This window comes from Corvus moneduloides, chromosome Z (genome assembly GCF_009650955.1).
Source record: "Corvus moneduloides isolate bCorMon1 chromosome Z, bCorMon1.pri, whole genome shotgun sequence".
Classification (NCBI taxonomy): domain Eukaryota; kingdom Metazoa; phylum Chordata; class Aves; order Passeriformes; family Corvidae; genus Corvus; species Corvus moneduloides.
In genome coordinates, this window is record NC_045511.1 from 58,957,985 (window position 1) to 58,978,871 (window position 20,887).

The 20,887-nt window shown below is 35.3% G+C and overlaps 1 protein-coding gene across 1 annotated transcript in view; it reads right to left on the bottom strand.

The window, feature by feature from the left end:
- The window catches only part of CNTLN (centlein), a 183,597-nt gene that overhangs the window by 43,837 nt on the left and 118,873 nt on the right, over positions 1–20,887 (bottom strand). Inside the window, 3 exon segments of the mRNA XM_032097108.1 lie at positions 15,060–15,285; positions 15,907–15,994; positions 19,800–19,954. Coding sequence (XP_031952999.1) covers positions 15,060–15,285; positions 15,907–15,994; positions 19,800–19,954 — 469 coding nt within the window.

Sequence of the window (20,887 nt, forward strand, 5' to 3'; positions counted from 1 at the left end):
CTGTGCTTGTAGGGAAAGCTGTTCCACCTCCCACATTACTCCTTATGTATTATTTTCCTTTGCTTAAATTTCAGATTTTCAACTGTTAAAGACCATTCTCTTCCAACTTACTTTGAGGAAGTGATGTAACTATTTTAAAATAAAAATTACTAAAATGTATGTAGGCTATAGGCATTCTCAGAAGTTGGTTGCAATATTCAAGGAACAAAATTTATAGAGATAGCTCTATGCTTATTTTTGTTTAATTATTTCAGCATCTAATTTGTAGCCACTTCAGATATCAACAAAGTCGAAAAAATGTCCTAAGAAAGATTTCTTACTTGTTTTTTTGCAGACAGCTGTGTAAAAGCAAAACATTTTAAATATAAACTGCATTAACAAACTTAGGTAATGGAAAAGTTCTATGTTCTCATAGAGAATGAAAAATAAACAAGAAAGAATTGCAGGGAAAAAAACCATTAAGTATCTGGAAGGAATTTTTCTAGACACATAAAGGTGATGTTATATAAATATTTATGTATTATTTACATTTTTATAAAAGAAAACAAAGATATTGCTGGCCACTTCTGAGAGGTATGAGAAAGTTGACGACAGACATTGTGGTGAGGATGCAAAGACAGGAATATTTTTCAAAATAATGAACTGCATTTAAAAATTACCACTAAAATGTACTTCATATAAATTAAACTGGTAATTCATCCCTGGATTCTTGTAAATGAGCCCCCACAGTCTTATCTTTAATTTGTAATTTATGTTATCATTGGAACTCTTTCTAAAATTACAGGCATAAATGAACAGTTTAGAGCAAAATACTCTTTATATTACTATATTACCTATATACTATTTATATTTATTTAATATCTGAAGAGACCATCACAAGAGAAAGCCATGTTTTCAGTCTAATGTGTAAAGTGAAATATACTTTCCCTTTATCACGATTATCATCAACATTATGACTCACTTGGGCAATTTATTATTTTCACATACATGAACAGTTTGAGGACAACACTACAGTTCTAAATCCCAGCTTGAACCAGACCTACAGCTGCTGCTCCTTAGGAGTTCCCTCATTCTCTTCTGCTTGCTTTACCAAGGTAAGAGCATAGACAAAATCACCCATTTTGTGTACATAATACCCTAAATTGTGTACACAATACCCAAAAGACCACAGGACAACCTTTCAACCAAAAATAAAGAGAACACTGTGCACCGTTCAACCACCAAAGAGTAGATGTTTTCCCAGTGCCTGTGAATCTTGTGAGATGTGCTATGGCTATGGCTATGGCTAGTCATACAGTCTCCACTGCTGAGAAAGGAAGGAACTGAGGCTCTTGGCACATTAGGCATCAAGAGTAGAGTGGAATGATGCAAAATAAACCTGAACATGACACAAGCTATGGGAACAGTCCATGACTCCCTCATTAACTCCCAATTAAACCTTAGGAGAGCAAATCAGACTGTGCAAAACATTAGTAAGAAAGCATAAAAAGTCTTCTACCTCCTCTAGCAGTTACGGAGTCCATGAGGTTCAGGGACTTCAGGCAAACCAGCATCTCGTCAAAACCACAAAATTCTTCCCTTGGGTTACAAGGACAGTAAGAGTGTCTGACTTTGGTAGGGATGCCATAGTATCCTAGGAATCAGCACTCATTGTCTGAAACAATGGGGAGTCTAAGGCAGAGAATAACTAAGACAATCCCAAAGAGGAAAAGCTGTAGATAAATATTTTTAAAAAGGAATCTCAGGTGTAGTTCCCTTGTCTCAGAAGTGTCTTAGTTGTTACACTTACTTTTTCTACTGTTGTTGAAGATGCCTTGGTTCTTGACTCCCATTCCTTTATGCCTACAAAGTCCAACCCCACCCCCCCCAAAACAAAAAAAACCAGCAACAAAAACTTTAAGAAGGTTCGTGCATCATCCTTGGTGAAGTGATAAGAATGGCTTGTACTCCTGGCTATGGATGCATGTTTTGAAGTTTCTTCCTATAGCGGAAGGGAGTAGCCAGGACAACAGAGCAACAACATTAACATTGAACACATAAGCTTAAACAGAGGATTGTGAGAGTAAGAAACTTGGAGTAAGATGCAAGCTGTAACAAAAGTGCCAATTTCCTTTGTGCAATATAATCCAGACAAAGAAATCTCACTGTGACAGGTAAGAAAATAGGGTCAAACAGGAAACTCATGCTTTGCAGACCTATCAATGTTGAACTGGTGATGGTGACCATTCCTCTTCTGAAATCCAGAGGAGTCCAAAAGAACTCCTGTTCCCAAAGGACAAGATGTGGGAGCTGTTATGGTCCTCCTTTCTGATCACTGTTAAACCCTACTAGAAATCAAAGAGTAATAAAATGCATGGAGGAAAAGGAGAACTTGGAGTCCAAGGAGTAAGACTTTTCAAGAATTAGTTTCTAGATCCATGGTTCAAACTCTTCTCAATTACGAAATCTTTCCTGTGCTATCTTAACAAAAAGATCTTCCATTTGAGAATGAACGCAAATAAAAAATTAATTGCCAAACAAGAAAGTGATGTCAAGAATACATTAAACATAGCACACGGACCAAACAGTATAAGCAAATTATTCCTGAAAACTTTGGTATAAATGCAGAGAAGATTCTCCTGGCAGCCTTCTTCCATGTCCTCAGAGAGAAAATTTGCATTATCTATGAGTGGTCCTTCTTGAAAAATTAAATCCATTCTCTTTAAAGGATATGGAAGCACAAACTGACCACTAATTTTAAATAGTCTTCAATGTGTGGAAAGGTGCGTGTTGCACTCCTTCAGTCTTTACCATTAATCTGTTATTCTTTTATAGATTTCATTAATTACACAACTTCAATCTTTCCTCACTGTTGTTATGTTCAAAACTAACTAAAATTCTTGTTCCTTTCTTCCAGTATGTGTTTTGTGTATGGTGCCAAACCAAGGTGCAATATTACACAGAGTGCCTTGGCATTGCTAAGTAGAAAAAGAAATATCCTCTGTGAAATTCTCTGTAAAAAATGCCTGACAAGCTAGCAATGGTTCTGCTATGAAGAGCAGTAGTTTGACAAGCTGGTGGCCTTCATGCTATGAAGTACCATCTTTCTGTTCCTAAGAAACACACATTGGTATTTGTTCAGCCTGTGGATCTTTGCAAAATAAACACGCATATCCACAAGACAAAATAAATCCCACACGCCAAAACAAAATCTCAAGCAAACAAAAAAGCCATGACCCAATCCAAAAACCAACCACTATTTTGACTTTTCCCACAACTTACTGAGTTTTACCTTATGGTGGATGTCACATACGGTAATCTTGTAAAGGGAGGGATAACATGTAAAAATTAAGGCTTCATATATGCAAATACTTTTTTCATGACCAACAACAACAACTTCTCCCCTCTAGGTTTACTCTTTATGTACAAATGTTGGAAGAACATTTGAAAAAGTAGATATCAAGAACATTTCTGTGGTCATTCACAAGCGGTGTTTCAATTAAATCTTGATTTTGTCTTGTGAGATTCAAACTACAGAAATTATTTTAGAAAAATAAAAGAAAATCCTTGCTAGCTTTGGAAAAAAAATACCAAGACAGCCTAACTGAGAACTTTCACTTCAATAAAACCTGCTTCTTTTTACTTTAACTAATAACTGATTTTTAAAACAAATAGGAGGAGATATTTTAAAAGATTCAAATGTTTAAAATTGAAAAATGTTTGCAAATATGTATTTTTTTTTCCCTTTTCCTTCATGGCTAACTTTGAAATTGTTAATATTATAACTGATTTAGAAAGAAAAAATGAAAATTAAGAATTGCAGCTTTTTGTGCCTTTTTTATACCTGAAAAGAATTTTTTAAACTGAAACACCACCTATAAAAATGTCTGGAAAATTGACACTTGACCCTTTACAAATATAGAAACATGGAAGTTTGGGATTTTGTTATATACCTTAGCTTTACCTAGCACTTTTTAAATGACCTGCTTTTGATACTAGTAAAAAATGTGCAGCCTTTCTCAATCATATTTATAAAGAAAGAAAATGCATAATTATCAATATTACGACAGTTTTATCTGTGGAGACTGTCACACATCCTTTCCGACCACTGTTACTTAATGAGATCTTACTGACAAACATTAATTGACACATATCTCTACCTGCAAAAATAAAGCAAGGGAAGTTAAATTTCTTTAGAAAATTTAAGCAGAGTCTCCTGCTTGTAGCTGTACAGGAATCACCCATTTGCTACAAAGAAAACAAAAATTACACACTTGCAATGCTTAGATCACTTTTACTAACTTTAAATCTTGTTTTCCCTAGTGACTTGAAAACCAGCAGTATGACTACACTGTACAGGGTGTTCCTAGTGATAGTCATACTTTCTTCAACACCTAATACAAAACACAGACATTGTTTTAACAAATATAACTTGGCTGACCTAGAAGATGGGATGAAGGAATAAGAGAGTCACGTCCAATTACTCATGGATTCTCAGCTTGAATCCTGGATTTTGCACAGTTTACCTTACGAACATGATCTGAGTGACATTTCACAAATTCCTGGATAAATGTTGCTACACTCTGCCAGCAGAGAGACTGGCTGTGTCATGCACAGATCAATAATAGCACTGTGTTTCATCAGCCTCAAAATCAAAAGTGCTTCATCTGGCAAAAGCCATGGCCCTTGAGGATCTGACATATATAAAATGAATACTGTACACATGACGTCTACTACAAAAACTGCTAGTGTAAAGACAAGTCTAGAGACAAAAAGCTGAGTATATGTAAATAGGAAAATATGTATTTTTATATATAAAGAAGTTTTAAACTCCATTTTATGAAGAGTGTCACAAATACCACAAAGAAGCAACTGAAAAACAGAAATGAAACAAAACTTTTATGACACCTGGAAGAAATATAAAAACACAGGAAAATCCAATATTCACAATCTTTGCAGGAATTCTCAAGAAAACAAAAGGACATTTTGAACTGTACACAGTAGTATCTATGACAGTGGGCTGCAATAAAATGCACTCTAAGCTATACATAATGCCTCCTTATCAAAATCATGTTCATTGAAAATCTTCTTTTATTTTATTCAGAGTAACTACTCAAAGTAGAAGTCTTGAGACTGTCAGTCATCATATACTATTATCATATACTATCATCAGTCCTCAATATAGGTTTTCCTAAAGAAACAACAGAAATTTATGTCTCCTACCACTTAGACTTCCTCGTATCTAGAAAATCTTTTGGTGACAGAGCTTGTAAAATATTCAAATAAGTGCAGCACTTGTAGAATTTTAATTGAAGTTACTTTTTATTATAATGCTTCTCCTTCATTTTTCTCATAGTAAATTTAGTTTTATTATTTTTTTCTGCCAAAGTTTTTATTGCAAACAATACATTGAAAAGTAAGTATTTTTATTCTTTTGAAACCAAGCCTTTAACAAAATATCTCGAGTACTTTATCAAGATTTTGACTCAAAAAAAAGATATTAAACTATCTCTATGCCCCCAACTAAAACAAAAAGCTTTTTTCTTAAAAAATGTCATGACTAACTCACTAAAAACATGTTTCCTTATGCTCAATCCTCCAGGTAGAATATGAAATAAATATTTAAAAAATCATAATTTATCTTTTGTTTTCTGCATTTTTCATACCAAGTTATATACTACCTAAATTAAATAGCTTTAATCTTCTCTCAGATCTGCAATCAGCAACATTTAAAGGGTTTTACAAGACTAACATTTCTGTGTACATGATACACAAAAGCCGTTTTTCCTTCTCTGCATATCTTCTGCTTAAGACTAATGCTCTTTAAATGCTCCTGTTACACACCATAGAACAGGCATTTCCTTTGGGTTACTTCCTTCATTTCAACATCCATCTTCCCTGTGCCATGGCTTTATATATGTATGCCTTCAGTGGTGATGGCTTCTTCCTCTGGCTCAGAATTTCTCTTCCTTATAACCTGACATTTGAACGTTAGTATAGCACTCCTGCTTGGATTCAGGTAGATCCTTAAAAACAAGTGGTTTGATTTATCTTAAATTTATCATCCATCTCTTTTCCACAGCATTAAACTCATTTTAGCATTAATTACAAAAATACTGCTGCCCAGCTGAGCTCTAGGATGTAAATGCACCTCTTCCATCAGTTCTTCAGGTGAGTGAACAATGTCACTGAAGTTGAGAATTTACTTTCCTGTTCATACCTCCCATTAATTCAGCTCATGCCATCAAACAAATCCTCTCTCTTCCTGTTTCTTTTTCATGCATCCTACAGACCCAATATTTTTTTTATTCCTTTAAGAAAGAATCTACCCACTGCTAACCACAAGCAGCTGATTTCTCTCTAAGTCTTCCTTTTTAGATTAGTTGGCCAATATCATGGCATTTGTCTGACTCCAACTGGCAATGGACAGTTACAGTCACCTAAAAATTACAGATCTCATATCTGGTATGTTTCTATCTTCGGTATTTTTTCAATCTTCCTTTGCTAGACAGAAGTCTCTACAAGATTTCTTTTTCTTAGATATTTAAACTTGAGTTACCTGTTAATCTGCTCTCTGAAAACCTTACATTGTTCTCTGGAACAAGGTATTTTCAGATCCTCCTCCTAAGTCTTCAAATGTTTTCCTTCCTTTAATTTCTTTCTTGGATTCTGTGTATTGGAACTACACACATTATTCTAGACCAGTCAAATTACACCAGTGAAAGAAAACATAATCTTTCTGCTCCTCTTGTACAGACTCCAGTTTCTATATTCGAGGATAGTATTTTTTAAAATGGCAACGGGAGGTCATGCTCAGCATTACCTCCAAGGACTCTCATTTTTCTTTAGAGACCCTGGTTCCCAGGAGACAGGCATTCAGCCTCACTCAACATGAAACTCGAGCAATGTATTGGTTTTCATTATGATGTAATGATTTGCTCATTAAAAACACTGTGAGATCATAATGATCCATACTTTTCAATCAGACTCTGGTGGATGATTGAAAGCTTAAGAGTAGTTGTCAATGACTGAAGATATCCTATCGCACTGGCTTGGATTTTTTACGTTGCCACTAATTTTTAAAAAATGATTGAAAGATTTTACTTTTAAAACAAACAGCAAAAAGTCATTTATTTCATAGTCTATCCAGATAGAATAGATATGTAAGGTGTAAACCATTATCTTGGTGAAAAAATAATGTTATCATTCATGTGAGGGATCAACTGAAAAATTAATTTCATGGTACGTGAGATTCTGAGCTAGTGAAAATGATTAAGTGGTACTTATATGCATCAATTTAACCTTAAAGCATGAATTGAGACATTGAGTCTACACTGTGTTCCATGTAGCAGTGCTTAGCTCCAATCCAAATACTAAGTAAAACCAAGTATGATGAAGACAATTTTAGAAATTTTATTTCATATTCACATTTCAATAAGCAATGACTGTTGCACAGAGCCACATAACAAAAATGACTGAATGTGCTTACCAAACTTCTGATACTTCCAAGTCATGGAGCTATTTTTTCTAATCCCATGACCCTACTCATCCAACTTAAAAAATGCAACTCTTCAAATAAAGAACTGTCTCTTACCAATTCCCCTAGTCCCCTAGTATGTACTTGCTAACCATACTAAGCACTCTCCTCCACCAATCTTATGTTCCATATCTTCACAATGAGAAGAATTTATTTACCAGACTAGGACAGGAGCAAAGGAAAGAAGAAGTAAGGCAGAAGATTCCATTACGAGAGTGCAGGAGAATCAACTCACTTAAAGTTCACAATACAAAATTATCTCTCCAATTTCTCATGAGTCTTGAAAACTTTTCCAAAGAACATAATCAGGAAAACATTTATCTAGGCTGGGAAAGAGAGAAAAGAGTGACTGTTAGGTAAAAATCAATCACAAAAGCCCAGCAAAGAGAATTGAAACTTCCAAGGGAGGATATATGGCTGATGGAAACCCAAAGCAGTTATTTCTTGCATGTTATATCACAGTCTATCAGAATACTAAATCACACAATATTAAAAAAAAAAATGCAGCTACATCCTCTATTGTTGCTCCTTCTCCAGAAGTTGAAAACAAAAAGGAACCTCTCACTATAGAGAGATCTATAGGCAAGATTAGAGCAAATAAAAATTTTACCACAATAAGTAGGATGTCTTGACATTTCCATGAACTGAGTGGAAATAAGCACATGCATAAAGGGTTTAGTAACTTCCAGAGTTAATAGTAGTAGTTACTAATAATGAATAATTCATGGCCCGCTCTGGTGAACAAGCCTAAGAGTACCGGTCCAATTCCAACGCAAACCGGTTTTCTGTGACAATCTGTAAGAAAATCTAATATGCCAGATCTGAAATGTAATCTCTTGGCAACATATGAATTCCCAAATCAGTGAACTTCTTTGTGTGAGATTAAATGGTGAATAAATATCCTCTGACAAAACCATATATTATCCATAGAACTTTACATAGTAGAGAAGGTTCAAGAATCCAGTGTAGCTTTATGCTTAACTTTCATTAATGTGCAGGTCACAGTGAATTCAATGAAGACACTCCCCTGAACACAAAAGGAAATCCTATTATGATAGTATATGTTGAGCTTTTCCAGGTCTCAAGTGGTATCTTATTCAGGAAAATTTTTACAGGAAAAAAACGAAAATTGAGTTCTCTTTTGGTTCATGGTGTTTTTTCCAATAGTAAGATAAGAGTCAATACAAAGGAAAGTTTGATCAAATCACAGGGAAGGTGAAGAAAAATAAGCTCATATCACATGACATTAAAAACATAAAAATTACAGGATTGTATCTTCTGGATTTCATTTCAATACGCATACAAGTATGTTGTATCATCTAAATGACTGTTCCATTACTATATTAAACTATTGGATATAAATATATTAGATATATTTACAGATATGTGTACAACCTCTGTTTGTAACATTACAATAACATGCTAATTCTTTTGATACAGGTTCTTTCTTCTAATATAGAAGAATGCTTTTTAGGATTTCTACATGATACAGCAATATAAATTGTTTTTATTGTAAGCTTATTCTCTGAACTTCACATAGTTTTCACAAATTTTAATTCATATTATGTTTTTCTAGAATTTACCTATCTCTAAGTTATTTCATTTTGACAGGAGTATAAGTCTAGCAGTCCTAGTTCATGCCAACTGTTCTTTTTAATTTATGAATGAGACTCATTCCCTACATGCAAAGTACTTCAAACGCTGTTCATCAATAATGCAACATGTCTATTGTCATTTTTCTTCAAAGATCAACATAAATTGTAAAAAGTATTTTGCTTTATTTTTGTTCGGTAGTGACAACACAGTTTCAGGATAAATATATTTTACATATAGTTCTGTTAACAAAACAGACTTCAGGATGCTGTAAGTATTTGATGCAGCAAAATATCAAAATAATTAAAAAATTTTGGTGTAGATGCATTTTAAAAAATCAGTTACTCTCATTTTTACCCTTGGCAATTCCTTATTTTATTTCCAAGTCAACTTAAGAAGCAATGCTGACTCAGTGGTTAGAGGAAGTATTAGAGATTTCCCCATTTAGTAACCATAGAGTTTGAGCAAACATATTTGACTAGCTGACTGTTTCTTTCCAGGCAGAATTTTGGAGTAGGACTTGAAAAAGGTGAATTCTAATCCCAGAGAGTCACAGAGCATTTTCTGTCTCTGTTCCCAGCCTTTATGTGACTGCATACTCTGATTTTCAATTTATCTGGTTCAGCAAAGCTTTAATAAAACTGCAACAGACCAGAACCTATTATTTTCAATATTGTCAATTCAAAGCCTTCAAAAATTACAAGTACGGCCCAGAAATTAAAATTAAATTCAAAAAAATTGAGGTTTGAAGTAAATTACAGACAATTTTTCCTGCCTGCAGATAATGGCACTGCTCAGGTCTGGAACAACACAGTGAGTCTTTCTTTCAAGAACACATAGACTGGGCGTGTGTTTCAAGCTTTTAATTATACACTGCGCCTGCAAAGAGATCTTTTCAAGACAAATATAAACAAGGGTAAAAGCAGTGTGACATCAGAAGTAAAAAAACAGAATTTCTCAATCAAATTTTGAGAAAACATCAGTCTCATCAGTTCAATTATTAGATAAACCTCTGCTGTCTTAGACTGCATTTGCAAACTCTGGAAAGGGCAGCAGTATATCCTGGTTTACCACAGGTTTATTCCTTCTGGTTTACCTTTCCATTTCAGCTGCATTTTAAGAAAAAGTAGAATAGAAAATTTGCTGGTTTGATTTTTAAATATTTTTGAGAAATCTTCTTTACTTCTTTTTGAGTACTGCGTCCAAAGATTACAGTTCTTGTAAACTAACCTAAAGTACTCTTACTAAAAGTAGTTAGGAAAGATTATCTATACGCTTCTATAGAAGAGGGGATAAATCACGATTCTCCTCACATTCTTGGGAACAGACTTTTCCTAAACAGCTTCACAGAATTCTTTGGTTGTTCCATTACAATCTGTGCCAAAGGTGGACAGCTGCAGAAATGATTTTGCATCAGGTTTGGCAAAGTGCTAAAGACGACATATACAGGGTTTTTATTTTTAAGATACATACAAGTAAGAGGTTCCAGGCTGAACTTTGCCCTGTAAGAATGGAAAGGAACATTGTTTAACAGAGCAGAAGCAATTTGAATTCTTATTAGATTATTTTTTACCTATTAAAATATGAAGTCATTATTAGCACCTCTACTTTGACTTTCTTTTACTACTTATATATATGAAAGTCAGAATTCCTGCATATGCTACTGACGTAGTAGTAACTTCTTGCTAGGTTTATTTGAATAAATTACTATTTATGTTTAACTTGAAGTCTTGCAAATTTCAATTATTCTAAAACATTTAATAAAATTTTATCATTCAGATCTTCTGTAGGTATCATTAACATTATCATACACAATGAGAAATATCTTTTCATGCTACTAGAGAAAGAAGAAAACCCAACACTTAATTTAGAAGATGTGACACTAAATGTAGAATCTCTTATGAACTTAATAAAAATGCACAAATGCCCTGGAGTACATCCATGTAAGAGATTTCAAACACATAAACCCAGGACATGGATCAAAGTGTTTTGACAGGAAACAACCGGAACAATCTACAAGCATTTCTAACTGGACAATGTTTATCTAGAAAGCCCACAAACCTGTCCAAGTAATTACACATTTGCTGGAATGAACAAAATGTGAGGAAGTTTCAAAAGCAGTTCTAGCTACCGCAGGATAATTACAAATAGCATTCAGTTTACAATTTCAAATTTATTCATAAAATTTACTTCAAGGAAACCACAACCATACAAAAATTGTTATATAAATAGCAATACATCTTTAAAGAGTGAAAAACCCTTCATGAAAACCAGAGTCTAAGTGAGATCTTTGCATAAATAATAGTTCTGTCAATAATTTCCAATGCATCTAAATTTGTCATCAGTTTCTTCTTTGTTTCAGTGTAATTGAATAATGCTAAATTGGCTGACTTACTTATATTTGGGTACCATAAGAGGAGTGAAGCTGTGATGCTGGTTTTGCAGATGCAACACTGAATTTTGGCCTGTCCTTTAATACACTGAGCAATAAAAAATAGTCAAGAGAATATGTAAAGAAAGCCACAACCTTTAAAGAATAAAAGGCTTTCTTTAGCACTTTACTTTTCTGCTTTCCATGCTCACACTTTTCAATGCTTGAGATAATCTATTAGATAAACAAACTATGAGCTCAGGGGGAAAAAGTTCCCTTAAAATTCAGAGAAAAGTGAAAATCAAATAGCTAAAATAAAGTTTGGAGGTATGTTTAAAATGCTGTCAGAAAAAAAGTGTTGTCTGGGTCACAGTTAAAATATGCTTCTAAAAAAAATTAAAAGCTTCCCAATTCAGCAGAAGTGTATATATCTGCAGGAATGCATCTGAAAAAAACTTTACTTAAACATTCACATTATCTGCATTTGACAGGTTGACTTGTTCTTATTCTGAGATTCAAATTTCCTACTGAAGTAGACTTACACAGGCACTTTGCAAATGCCCATAGTATTCCACAAAGCAATGCAGCTTTCCTGTGATATCACCTGAGAAACACTGGAGAACTGGAGATGCAAAAGTATGGTACATTTCAGCAGTGGGCCTTTGAATAGACTTGACATGAATAAGAGAAGCACTAGTGACTTAACCTGCTTATGATTTTAATTTCTTATTCAATATACTTTGTCTGGATTTTTGCCACAAGAATGACACTGCATAAAATTATTATTACTGTGTTGTAAGCAATAAATACACTCCTCTTATAAGCACTTAATGGTAGAAATTAGTAGAGAAGGGGACTAAACCTTAGAAAAAAGATCCTGAACTTTTACAACCACTTCTTTCAAATGCTTTTCTTAGAAACTAAGAAAATGCTAAATACCATTGCTTCTGCATTAAGTATCTGCTCCAGCTGTGATTTCTATACACCAATAACAAAATGTAACTACTGTACTTCTGTACAGATGGTCTTGACTCAGTGTTAATGTGAATCCTTAGAGAATGCAAGTGTTGATTCTCACATGTGCAGTCACTTCACAGCCATTTTTTTAAATATACAAGGAATTGCTTTTGCAGAAATGAAACAAAGATATCTACATTACTGCAAAGAATTTATAAGGCCAAACAAAACTAGAACTTAAATCCAGAATTCTGAACTCTTAAGAGCACACAAATATACACCTACATACATGTCTGTGTGGATCTTCAAGAAAAATACACAAAACCATGCATGAATATATATTCTGAAAATCAACAGATGCCAGACAGTCCTTAGGTTGCATGAACTGTAAAATCTGTCTCAAAATGAACATCTGGAACATTTAAATCTTAAATCTAGAGTCGATCTTCTAGATTCCCTGGGGACTATAACAAAGGACTGACTGCACAAACATCTGTCCTTGTCTGCTAAAGGATTTATTTTCTTAGATAAATTCAGACAAAATGGCATCTTGTCCAAGCCATTATGTTAATGTTTACAGTTGCTAGACTGCTAAACTTACCTTAGCCTAGGATCAAAATATTTAATACACGTTTACTCAGAACTTTATGGTTATGGCAGTTAATAGAAGTTTATTTTTGGATATTAGTAATTTTGGCACTCTTTAAGTATTTAAGATTACCCCAAATCCAGAGATTGTGTCAATCTTTTATTTTTTCATGATTTGACTGCTTGTTTTTCACCTTCTACCTCTCGAGAAAATTCTAAAATCTAAAGTAACAAAAGTATTAACAAAAAACTTAACAAAGATTATTTCCCTTGCAGTATCTTAAAAGTTCACTTCTAGATAGTATTTCTTACAAAAAACCCCCATACAAGTCCCACACACAAACACGTGTTTTACAACCATTTGATCTGTCTGAATCAGGGTTCTCTCTCTAAAACATGAGTCTACCCTGCAGTGACTGTGTAGGTTCTTTACCTCCTTAATTTTCACCTGGCAAGTAGCCCAAGCCTCTGCTTTAAATTTCCCACTTGGTAGCACTAGTATGGCACCTGAAGAGTAATTAGTTGTAAGAAAGGGAATTTGAATTGTTTGCTGAGAAGGAAAAAAATGTGCATGCCTAATAAAGATTTTTTCCTTGAGTACCTGCAACACCATTTATTTATTTTTGCTTAGAATGCACCACCCTTTAAATAGACTAGTGACCATTTTTTTTTTTAAAACCTTCCAGAAAAACTGAGTGATAGAAAACCAGTTTAGTTTTAAAGCCATGCTGTTTTCATTTTAGTCAGTCTTTTCCATTACACCCGCTCTTCTGTTACACAAATTTTGTCCCCTCCGCCTTTTCTTTTTTTTTAACCAGTTCCCTGATAACAGCTTTTTCGATTTAATTTCTCACATTGCTCTTCTATGGACACCTAAGGAGTAGTCTTCCAGGAAGGCAAATCATGAAGATGTCTCAGAAATCAGAACATTTTAGCTAAATTACACACATAGTTCCCTGTGAAGTTTATACTGTCCATGAAACTTTGTATTATGATACTATTTGTAAGATAGGCAGATCTCCACTGGTTCCAATGACCTTGGAAACACTTTTTGAACAATTCATTACACATATATAGTTATGCAAAATGAGTAACAGAAATGAAGTTTTCCCTCCTCCAGAAATTAGCAGTTCCCTAGCCCTAAGAAAGTGAAAAGTGCTGCTCCTGATACTGCTTCTGCCTTCTGTGCAGACAAAAACACAGAGAAGTTTAAGGGGGAGGGGATTTGATTTCTTTTTTAATGTCTGCCTCCTTCCAGCAAGTCCATCTGTTGTAGCACCATAATTCTGGAAGCAGGGTATGTGTGTGACCAACAGGAGACAATTACTGCATAAGTGTTTGTTGATTCAGCTCTATAAAGGGCAGGCCAATCACTACAGTATGAACAGAAAAGAATTCCAGCTGAGGAGCTGCATATAGATTAACACAAAATACATATATACATGAGAATGGGGAAAACCAGAAAGGAGTAATAGCATGGAAAAGGATTAAGTAGGAATGAAGACTGAAGCAGAGAAGAAAGTTGGTGTCCTTGGGCTGTTAACTAAATACTTTTACTAATCCCTATTTCCATAAACTTTGTTCTTTTGCTTTTCACCTTAACAGAGAAAGATGGGATTAAATAGATATGAAACTCGTCTGAGCTCCCTTTGGAAGAAAACTCCAGTTGTCTTGGGGTGTAAAGAGACAGTGTCTGTTCTTCACAGAAGAACAGATGCTAGTTCTGGGCTAATCAGATTACCAGGAAAGTTTGCAGACTACAGGCTAAAAGTGAAACTTACCTTACTCATTTGAACACATGTAAAATATCAGCATGAAGGCCATTTACGGAAGGATAAATGAATGGGGTCGACACACTAACCTCAGTATCATTTGTACATAATAACTGGCTCACATAAAGCATGGTAATATAAAATATTTCATAATTTTGACAATAATAAATTAAAATCCAGAAATTAGTGTTACCAAAAATTCACAGAACTGCAATAGCATTAAGGTGAACATTGTAAGACACTATAATGAAAAGTACTTTACCTCTATGGTCAGTTTACTAGTGTGAAGTGTCTGATCAGCCAAATGTAGCTGATTTGTTAGCTTTTCACTGGTTTCTTTAATCTTTTTCATGGAAGCCACTGCTGACTTTTTTTCACTCTGTAAAACAGCTATCTGCTTCTGCAGTGATTTAATTTTTTCCTGCAGTAGAGCAACAGAGTAGGCTGGTTTCTGGACAGTGGTATCTCTCCCTTTTGCTCTGTTCACTGAACATAAAATGGCATGTTACTAAATGGACAAAATCATCATAAGGAACATGATTTATGATTTTTTTTTGGCCCTTCAGAAATCTCTAAAATATTTCTCAGTAAGCAAACTGGTAAATTAACAGTTGACCTATAAAAACATAAAATGTATAGAAACAGTCAACCTGTAGGCACTCCACGTTGTGCTTTTTCTGAAGTGCCAACACTACAAAATCAATACAGACTTGGAAGTTAAATGTGTCTTGAGTTTCTGATCAATATTACCAAAAATAAAGGCTTCAGTGCCTTGTTACAAAATACATTTAATTTGTTGCATTGGCTGTGTTGGCTACAAGGGGCAAACATGAACAAAAGGTAATAAAACACCTCATATCAGTCAGTAGATTCACTAGGTGGGACTTAGTAAAAACTTACTTTAGCTGTGTGAAAAGATGCTGTTTGACAGTCACTTATATGCGAATTCCACCTTAAAATGATGAGCTAAATATTTGAAAATACACATACAAATTCAAACAAGCAAATCTTGCAACAGCATATCAGTGAGTTGGTGTAATATTGAAGAGGTTTTAGTAGGCAGGAATGCTTTATCAATCTTACTTATGAAATATATAATATTCATATCTTTGCTTAGAATTGATGGATAAGATGGTATGGGATAGCAGATCCTCCTCTTGGAATGTAATTTTTCTAGGTCTTTAATCTGTTAATGGCACCAATAAAAACCAGAAGTAAAAAGCAAGCCACTCTTCATTGTGGCACACCAGCCACAATAGTGCAAGTTTTTGCAGTTTGAATTGAAAGAACAAAAATTACTTCAAATTATACATAAATTCCAATTAATTTTAATTTAAAAATCATTCTCACAACATCATCCAAAAAAGAGTAAAAATTTCTGCCTTTCACATCAAATGTAAAAGAAATAATGAATGGTTATAGGTGATTCATGGCCTTTTCCAAATAATCTCAGAGAAAAATGAAGTATCTGTTAATACATACTTTACTTGCTTAGATAAAGCATGAATTTACTAGTAGGGAAAAAAGATGGTCTGTATTACTTGAAAGTCTATAGCATCCTATTCTTCAAGATATTTAAGTGAAACTAAAAAGGAATAGCAGTCTCATTAGTTCAAAAAGAGGAAGACCAGATTAGACACTGAGCTGTAACTAGAAGATGCATACATCTATATGAACATGCAAGAGAAGATCCCTGTGTTTGACCGGGGTTTAACAGAAGTCTGCTGAGTGCCTTTTAAATATGCGATTTGAAAAACCAGCTGTTTCTAGAACCTATCAAATGTTCAATGACAGAAGCAGAAACTGAAGAAAAATGTTGTTTGCAATACATAAAAAAAAATGGCCAGAGTTTGGCATAGTCTAAAATCTAAAGTACTAATTTCCTGGGTATTAAATGCTCAGTGTATTTTTAACCACTTTTGATCAGGAATTCTGCAGCATTTATCTAATTTTTAAAGTCTTCAGATTGCAATTTCTATGTCATATCATGCAACATATTCCTGGGAATATTCATATCTAAAATAGCTGCTACGCAAATTTAGAAGAGTAAAGAGCAACACATTCTCTACTAGCTGCACTGAACAAACTACTGACATTGCAGGATAACTCATTAATGAATTCTAGATTTGTACAATCACCACACAATTTGAAAGACCAAGAACCGAGCTCTCAGCAGATGACGAGCAAACAGTCCACACCTGCAGCAAAAAGATAGAGATCTCCACTCTAGGCCACAGCTCTTAATAAATGTATGATTGTAAGAGTGTGCTCGTAACTCTGCTGATAGTGCACAGGGTATTATATATTCATACCACATGGGGAAAAACTGACCAAGTCCTTGTGTCATAAATTATCTCATCTCCAACCCCTTGCACAGCTCAAGACTTAGGAGATTTCTTCAGCCTCTCTTTGTATGAGAATACTGTGACTCAGCAGTAGGGTCCTTAAATCCTCTGGATGGATTTAAGAATTCTGTTAAAATTGGTGTTCCTAACCATTAATACTAAATGTTTGTGCAATAATATCTTCCACACTCATAAACCATGTTTTCAGGTGCTTTTCCTGCAATAGGGGACTTCTGCTGAAGCATATTTAACGCTTAGGGCTCTCCAGACGCTTCCTGTGTATGCTTCAATTCCATCAGTCTGTTACAGATGTAATCAGAATATATCTATCTTCTCCACTAGGAGCAGAGAGTAAATACACGCCCTACAGGAATCGTAATGGATGTGCTACACTACCAATAAGAGAGGGCAGTCTCCTGGATTCCCTGCCTTGTATGTCCTCACTCAGGAGCCGCAGGAGATTAACAGGAGTAGCACACTTGGTCAGATTTTCACATATATCATGTACACCTACTCATACTATGTATTGTTACCAACAAAGGGTTGCATAAGAATTTTCCCTTTTTTCAGTTTTTCTGACCAAAAAGTATTGATTAAATAACACAATCAAGTATATTTAACAAGACCAGAGAGTTTGCATTTGCTTTAAAATTTTGGAAACTAAGAAAACACAATTTTTTTTAATACTCTGCTATATTCAGTATTACATATTTAAGTATTCAAAATACTGAATTTCAAACTAGTTATCTAAAAGCAGCAAGCTCTTCCGCGTTTCAGTATTCTATTTCTTGAACTAAGAAATAATAATATCTGCTTATGTTTTAAGTTCTGTGAAGTGATTTATTTGGACAAACACAGGAGGGAAAAAGTATTAGACACTGTTAAAAAGTCCAAGAATGAGTCATCTGTTACAGATTGTATGGAACCTCTAAAGACCTGGGACAAAACCAGCTGGCCCTCTTCTCTGAGAAAACAGCACATAGATGTTAGCAATGAGACAAGCAGTTCAAATCCCAGACAATGAATTTAAATAGGCTAAGAAGAGGCTAAAAGCATACTTTTCTCAAGACAGAATCTCCTGGACACAGAGAGAGTCAAAAGTATCTTTCTAAGATGGAGCAATTCGTCCAGTGCACAACAAACGAACTGAGAGATGTTTATGCTTGATTAGTCAGCACACCATTTGGCTAGAAGGGAGGGAGAGAGGGGTGTTGCTGTCTCCCTGTTATGGGTTAGGTCAGCCTGTTCTGTATAGCTCTTCTGACTGAGAGAAAGTTTAACGTGATGTCTGTGGCGTTCTTTGTCTGCATTGTGAGACAGCACCACTAGCCTACAGCAGCTTTACATTTTTTAATCATCCAAATACGCTCCAAATACTTTTACAGATATATTTGGTTTGTATGGCCAGGTTTTGGTAGTGGGAAAAAAGTTAGCTTATGTGAAAAGCTGACAGAAGCTTCTTCCATGTCCAGCAAAGTCAATGCCAGCCAGCTCTAGCCAGACCTGCAACTAGCCAAGACTGCGCCAATTAAAAATGATAGCATCTCTGTGATAACATATTTAGGAAGGAAAAAAATGATTGTGCAGATGTAATTGTGGCCAGAGAAGAGCAGGGTGAGAATATGTGAGAGGAACAACTCTGCAGACACCAAGGTCAGAGCAGAAGGAGGGACAGGAGGTGCTCCAGGTGCTGGAGCTGGGATTCCCCTGCAGCCCATGGTGCAGACCATGGTGAAACAGCTGTGCCCCTGCAGCCCATGGATGGAGGATCCATGAATGTAAAGATCCACCTGCAGCCCACAGAGGAGCCCCACACTGGAGCAGGTGGATGCCTGAGAGGAGGCTGTGACCCCATGGGAGGTCTGTGCTGCAGCAGGCTCCTGGCAGGGACCTGCAGACCTGTGGAGAGAGGAGCCCATGCTGGAGCAGGTTTCCTGGAAGGACTTGCGACCCCATGGGGGACCTACACTGGAGCAGCCTGTCCTTGAAGGACTGCACCTCATGGAAGAGTGACCCACATGGAGCAGTCTGGGGAGGACTGATGCCCATGGGATGGCTCACATTGGAAATGTTCATGGAGAACTGTCTCCCATGGGAGGGACCCCACACTGGAGAAGGGGAAGGACTCCCCTTCCTGAGCAGTGGGAGAAACAACATGTGATGAACGGACCATAACCCCCATTCCCTGTCTCCACACACTGCTGGGGGGGAGAAAGTTGAGCAGGGAAGGAGGGGGGGGTGGGAATAAGGTGTTTTTAAGGTCTTATTTTATTTCTCATTATCCGGCTGTTAGTAAAAAATTAAATTTATATCTCTAATTCAAATTTGTTTTGCCCATGACAGTATTTGATGAGTGATCTCCCTCTATCCCTATCTCAAGCCATGAACCCTTCATTATATTTTCTCTACCCTGTCCAGCTGTGGAAGGGAGTGAACGAAAGGCTTTGGTGGATGCCTGGCATCCAGCCAGGGTTAATCCACAACAGCAGACTTATTGTTCAGAAAATATTCTAAAATATAATGCATCCACCCACTGAATATCTGGAAGCAGGCTTTCACTTTAATATCAAGAGTCAAATTAATTAAGAGTAGAACAGCAGTGCTAATATTAAACTACAAAACTCCACCCAGGAGAACAAAACAAATTCTATTATATACCTTTTTATTATATTGCTCATTTTTGACTTCTAAATGAACCACATTGCAGGGCTTTTTTTCTTCTTGTTTACTTCTGTCTGGCAGTGGATCAATGTCTTGCACTGACTTCATAATCACTGTTTCCAAACTTTCAGAAGTTGGTATTTCAGAGTCACTAAAGTAGCCCATGCCGGAAACAAAACAAATCAAGCTAAATATTAAATGTTCCACAGTCAATGCATAAGCACACAGAAATAAACACATGCAAGAAAGAAGGGAAACTAATATAAAATCCAAACAGTAAAGTGACTTATTCAACACATTTTACAAATACAATGAAGAAAAAAATCTATCTCTGAAATGTTTTTTTCATGTTCTACTCTGCCAAACGCAATCTCGCTACAATGCAGGGAGGCCTGAGACTTCAGCTGCTTCTTAAAGGACAGCTTTTGTGACAATCCACAGAAGTGGAAAAAATGAAAAAATACTTGATTGTATTTCTAGTCTGTGAACGGCTTGTAAACTACTAAATTTCTACTTTCCTTCACTTTCACATTTTATACTAAAACAAGTAAATCCACAATACTTAAGAACACTTTTTTTCAATTGAGCTTTATTTGTAGTGTTGACTGAGACAAACTCAGAAAGTACACTTCAGAGGAAGCTTATTTAGCACCCCTTCGCAGTGCTTTTAAATTCTGTAAACTTGTTAATCCTTTTGCTGAGATTGCACGCTGTGCAGAGAAACTGGACCTGAAACTTTAAATCTTTTTCAAATTTTTCCTTAGAATTGCACTCAATGTGCTCCTAATTTCCAGTTTTTCACTGCCTTACCCCACATTATCATTACATTAAGGTAGAGAAGTCTGCCTTAAAACATGAAGTCTTGGATATATTCTTTTCTATAACATCAGCGGGTATTTATCATCATTTGTTTGAGCAGATTTGTGAAGGAATCCCTTGACAGAAGTCTATTTTGATTTGTTACTTTTTAAACCAAGGTATTTAAAATAGCATAACTGAGTTCAAATTAAGTTACACCATCATAAAAATCAATGGTTTAGAGATGCAGTCTATTTAAGCAGAGAAAAGCCCTCAAACTGACAAA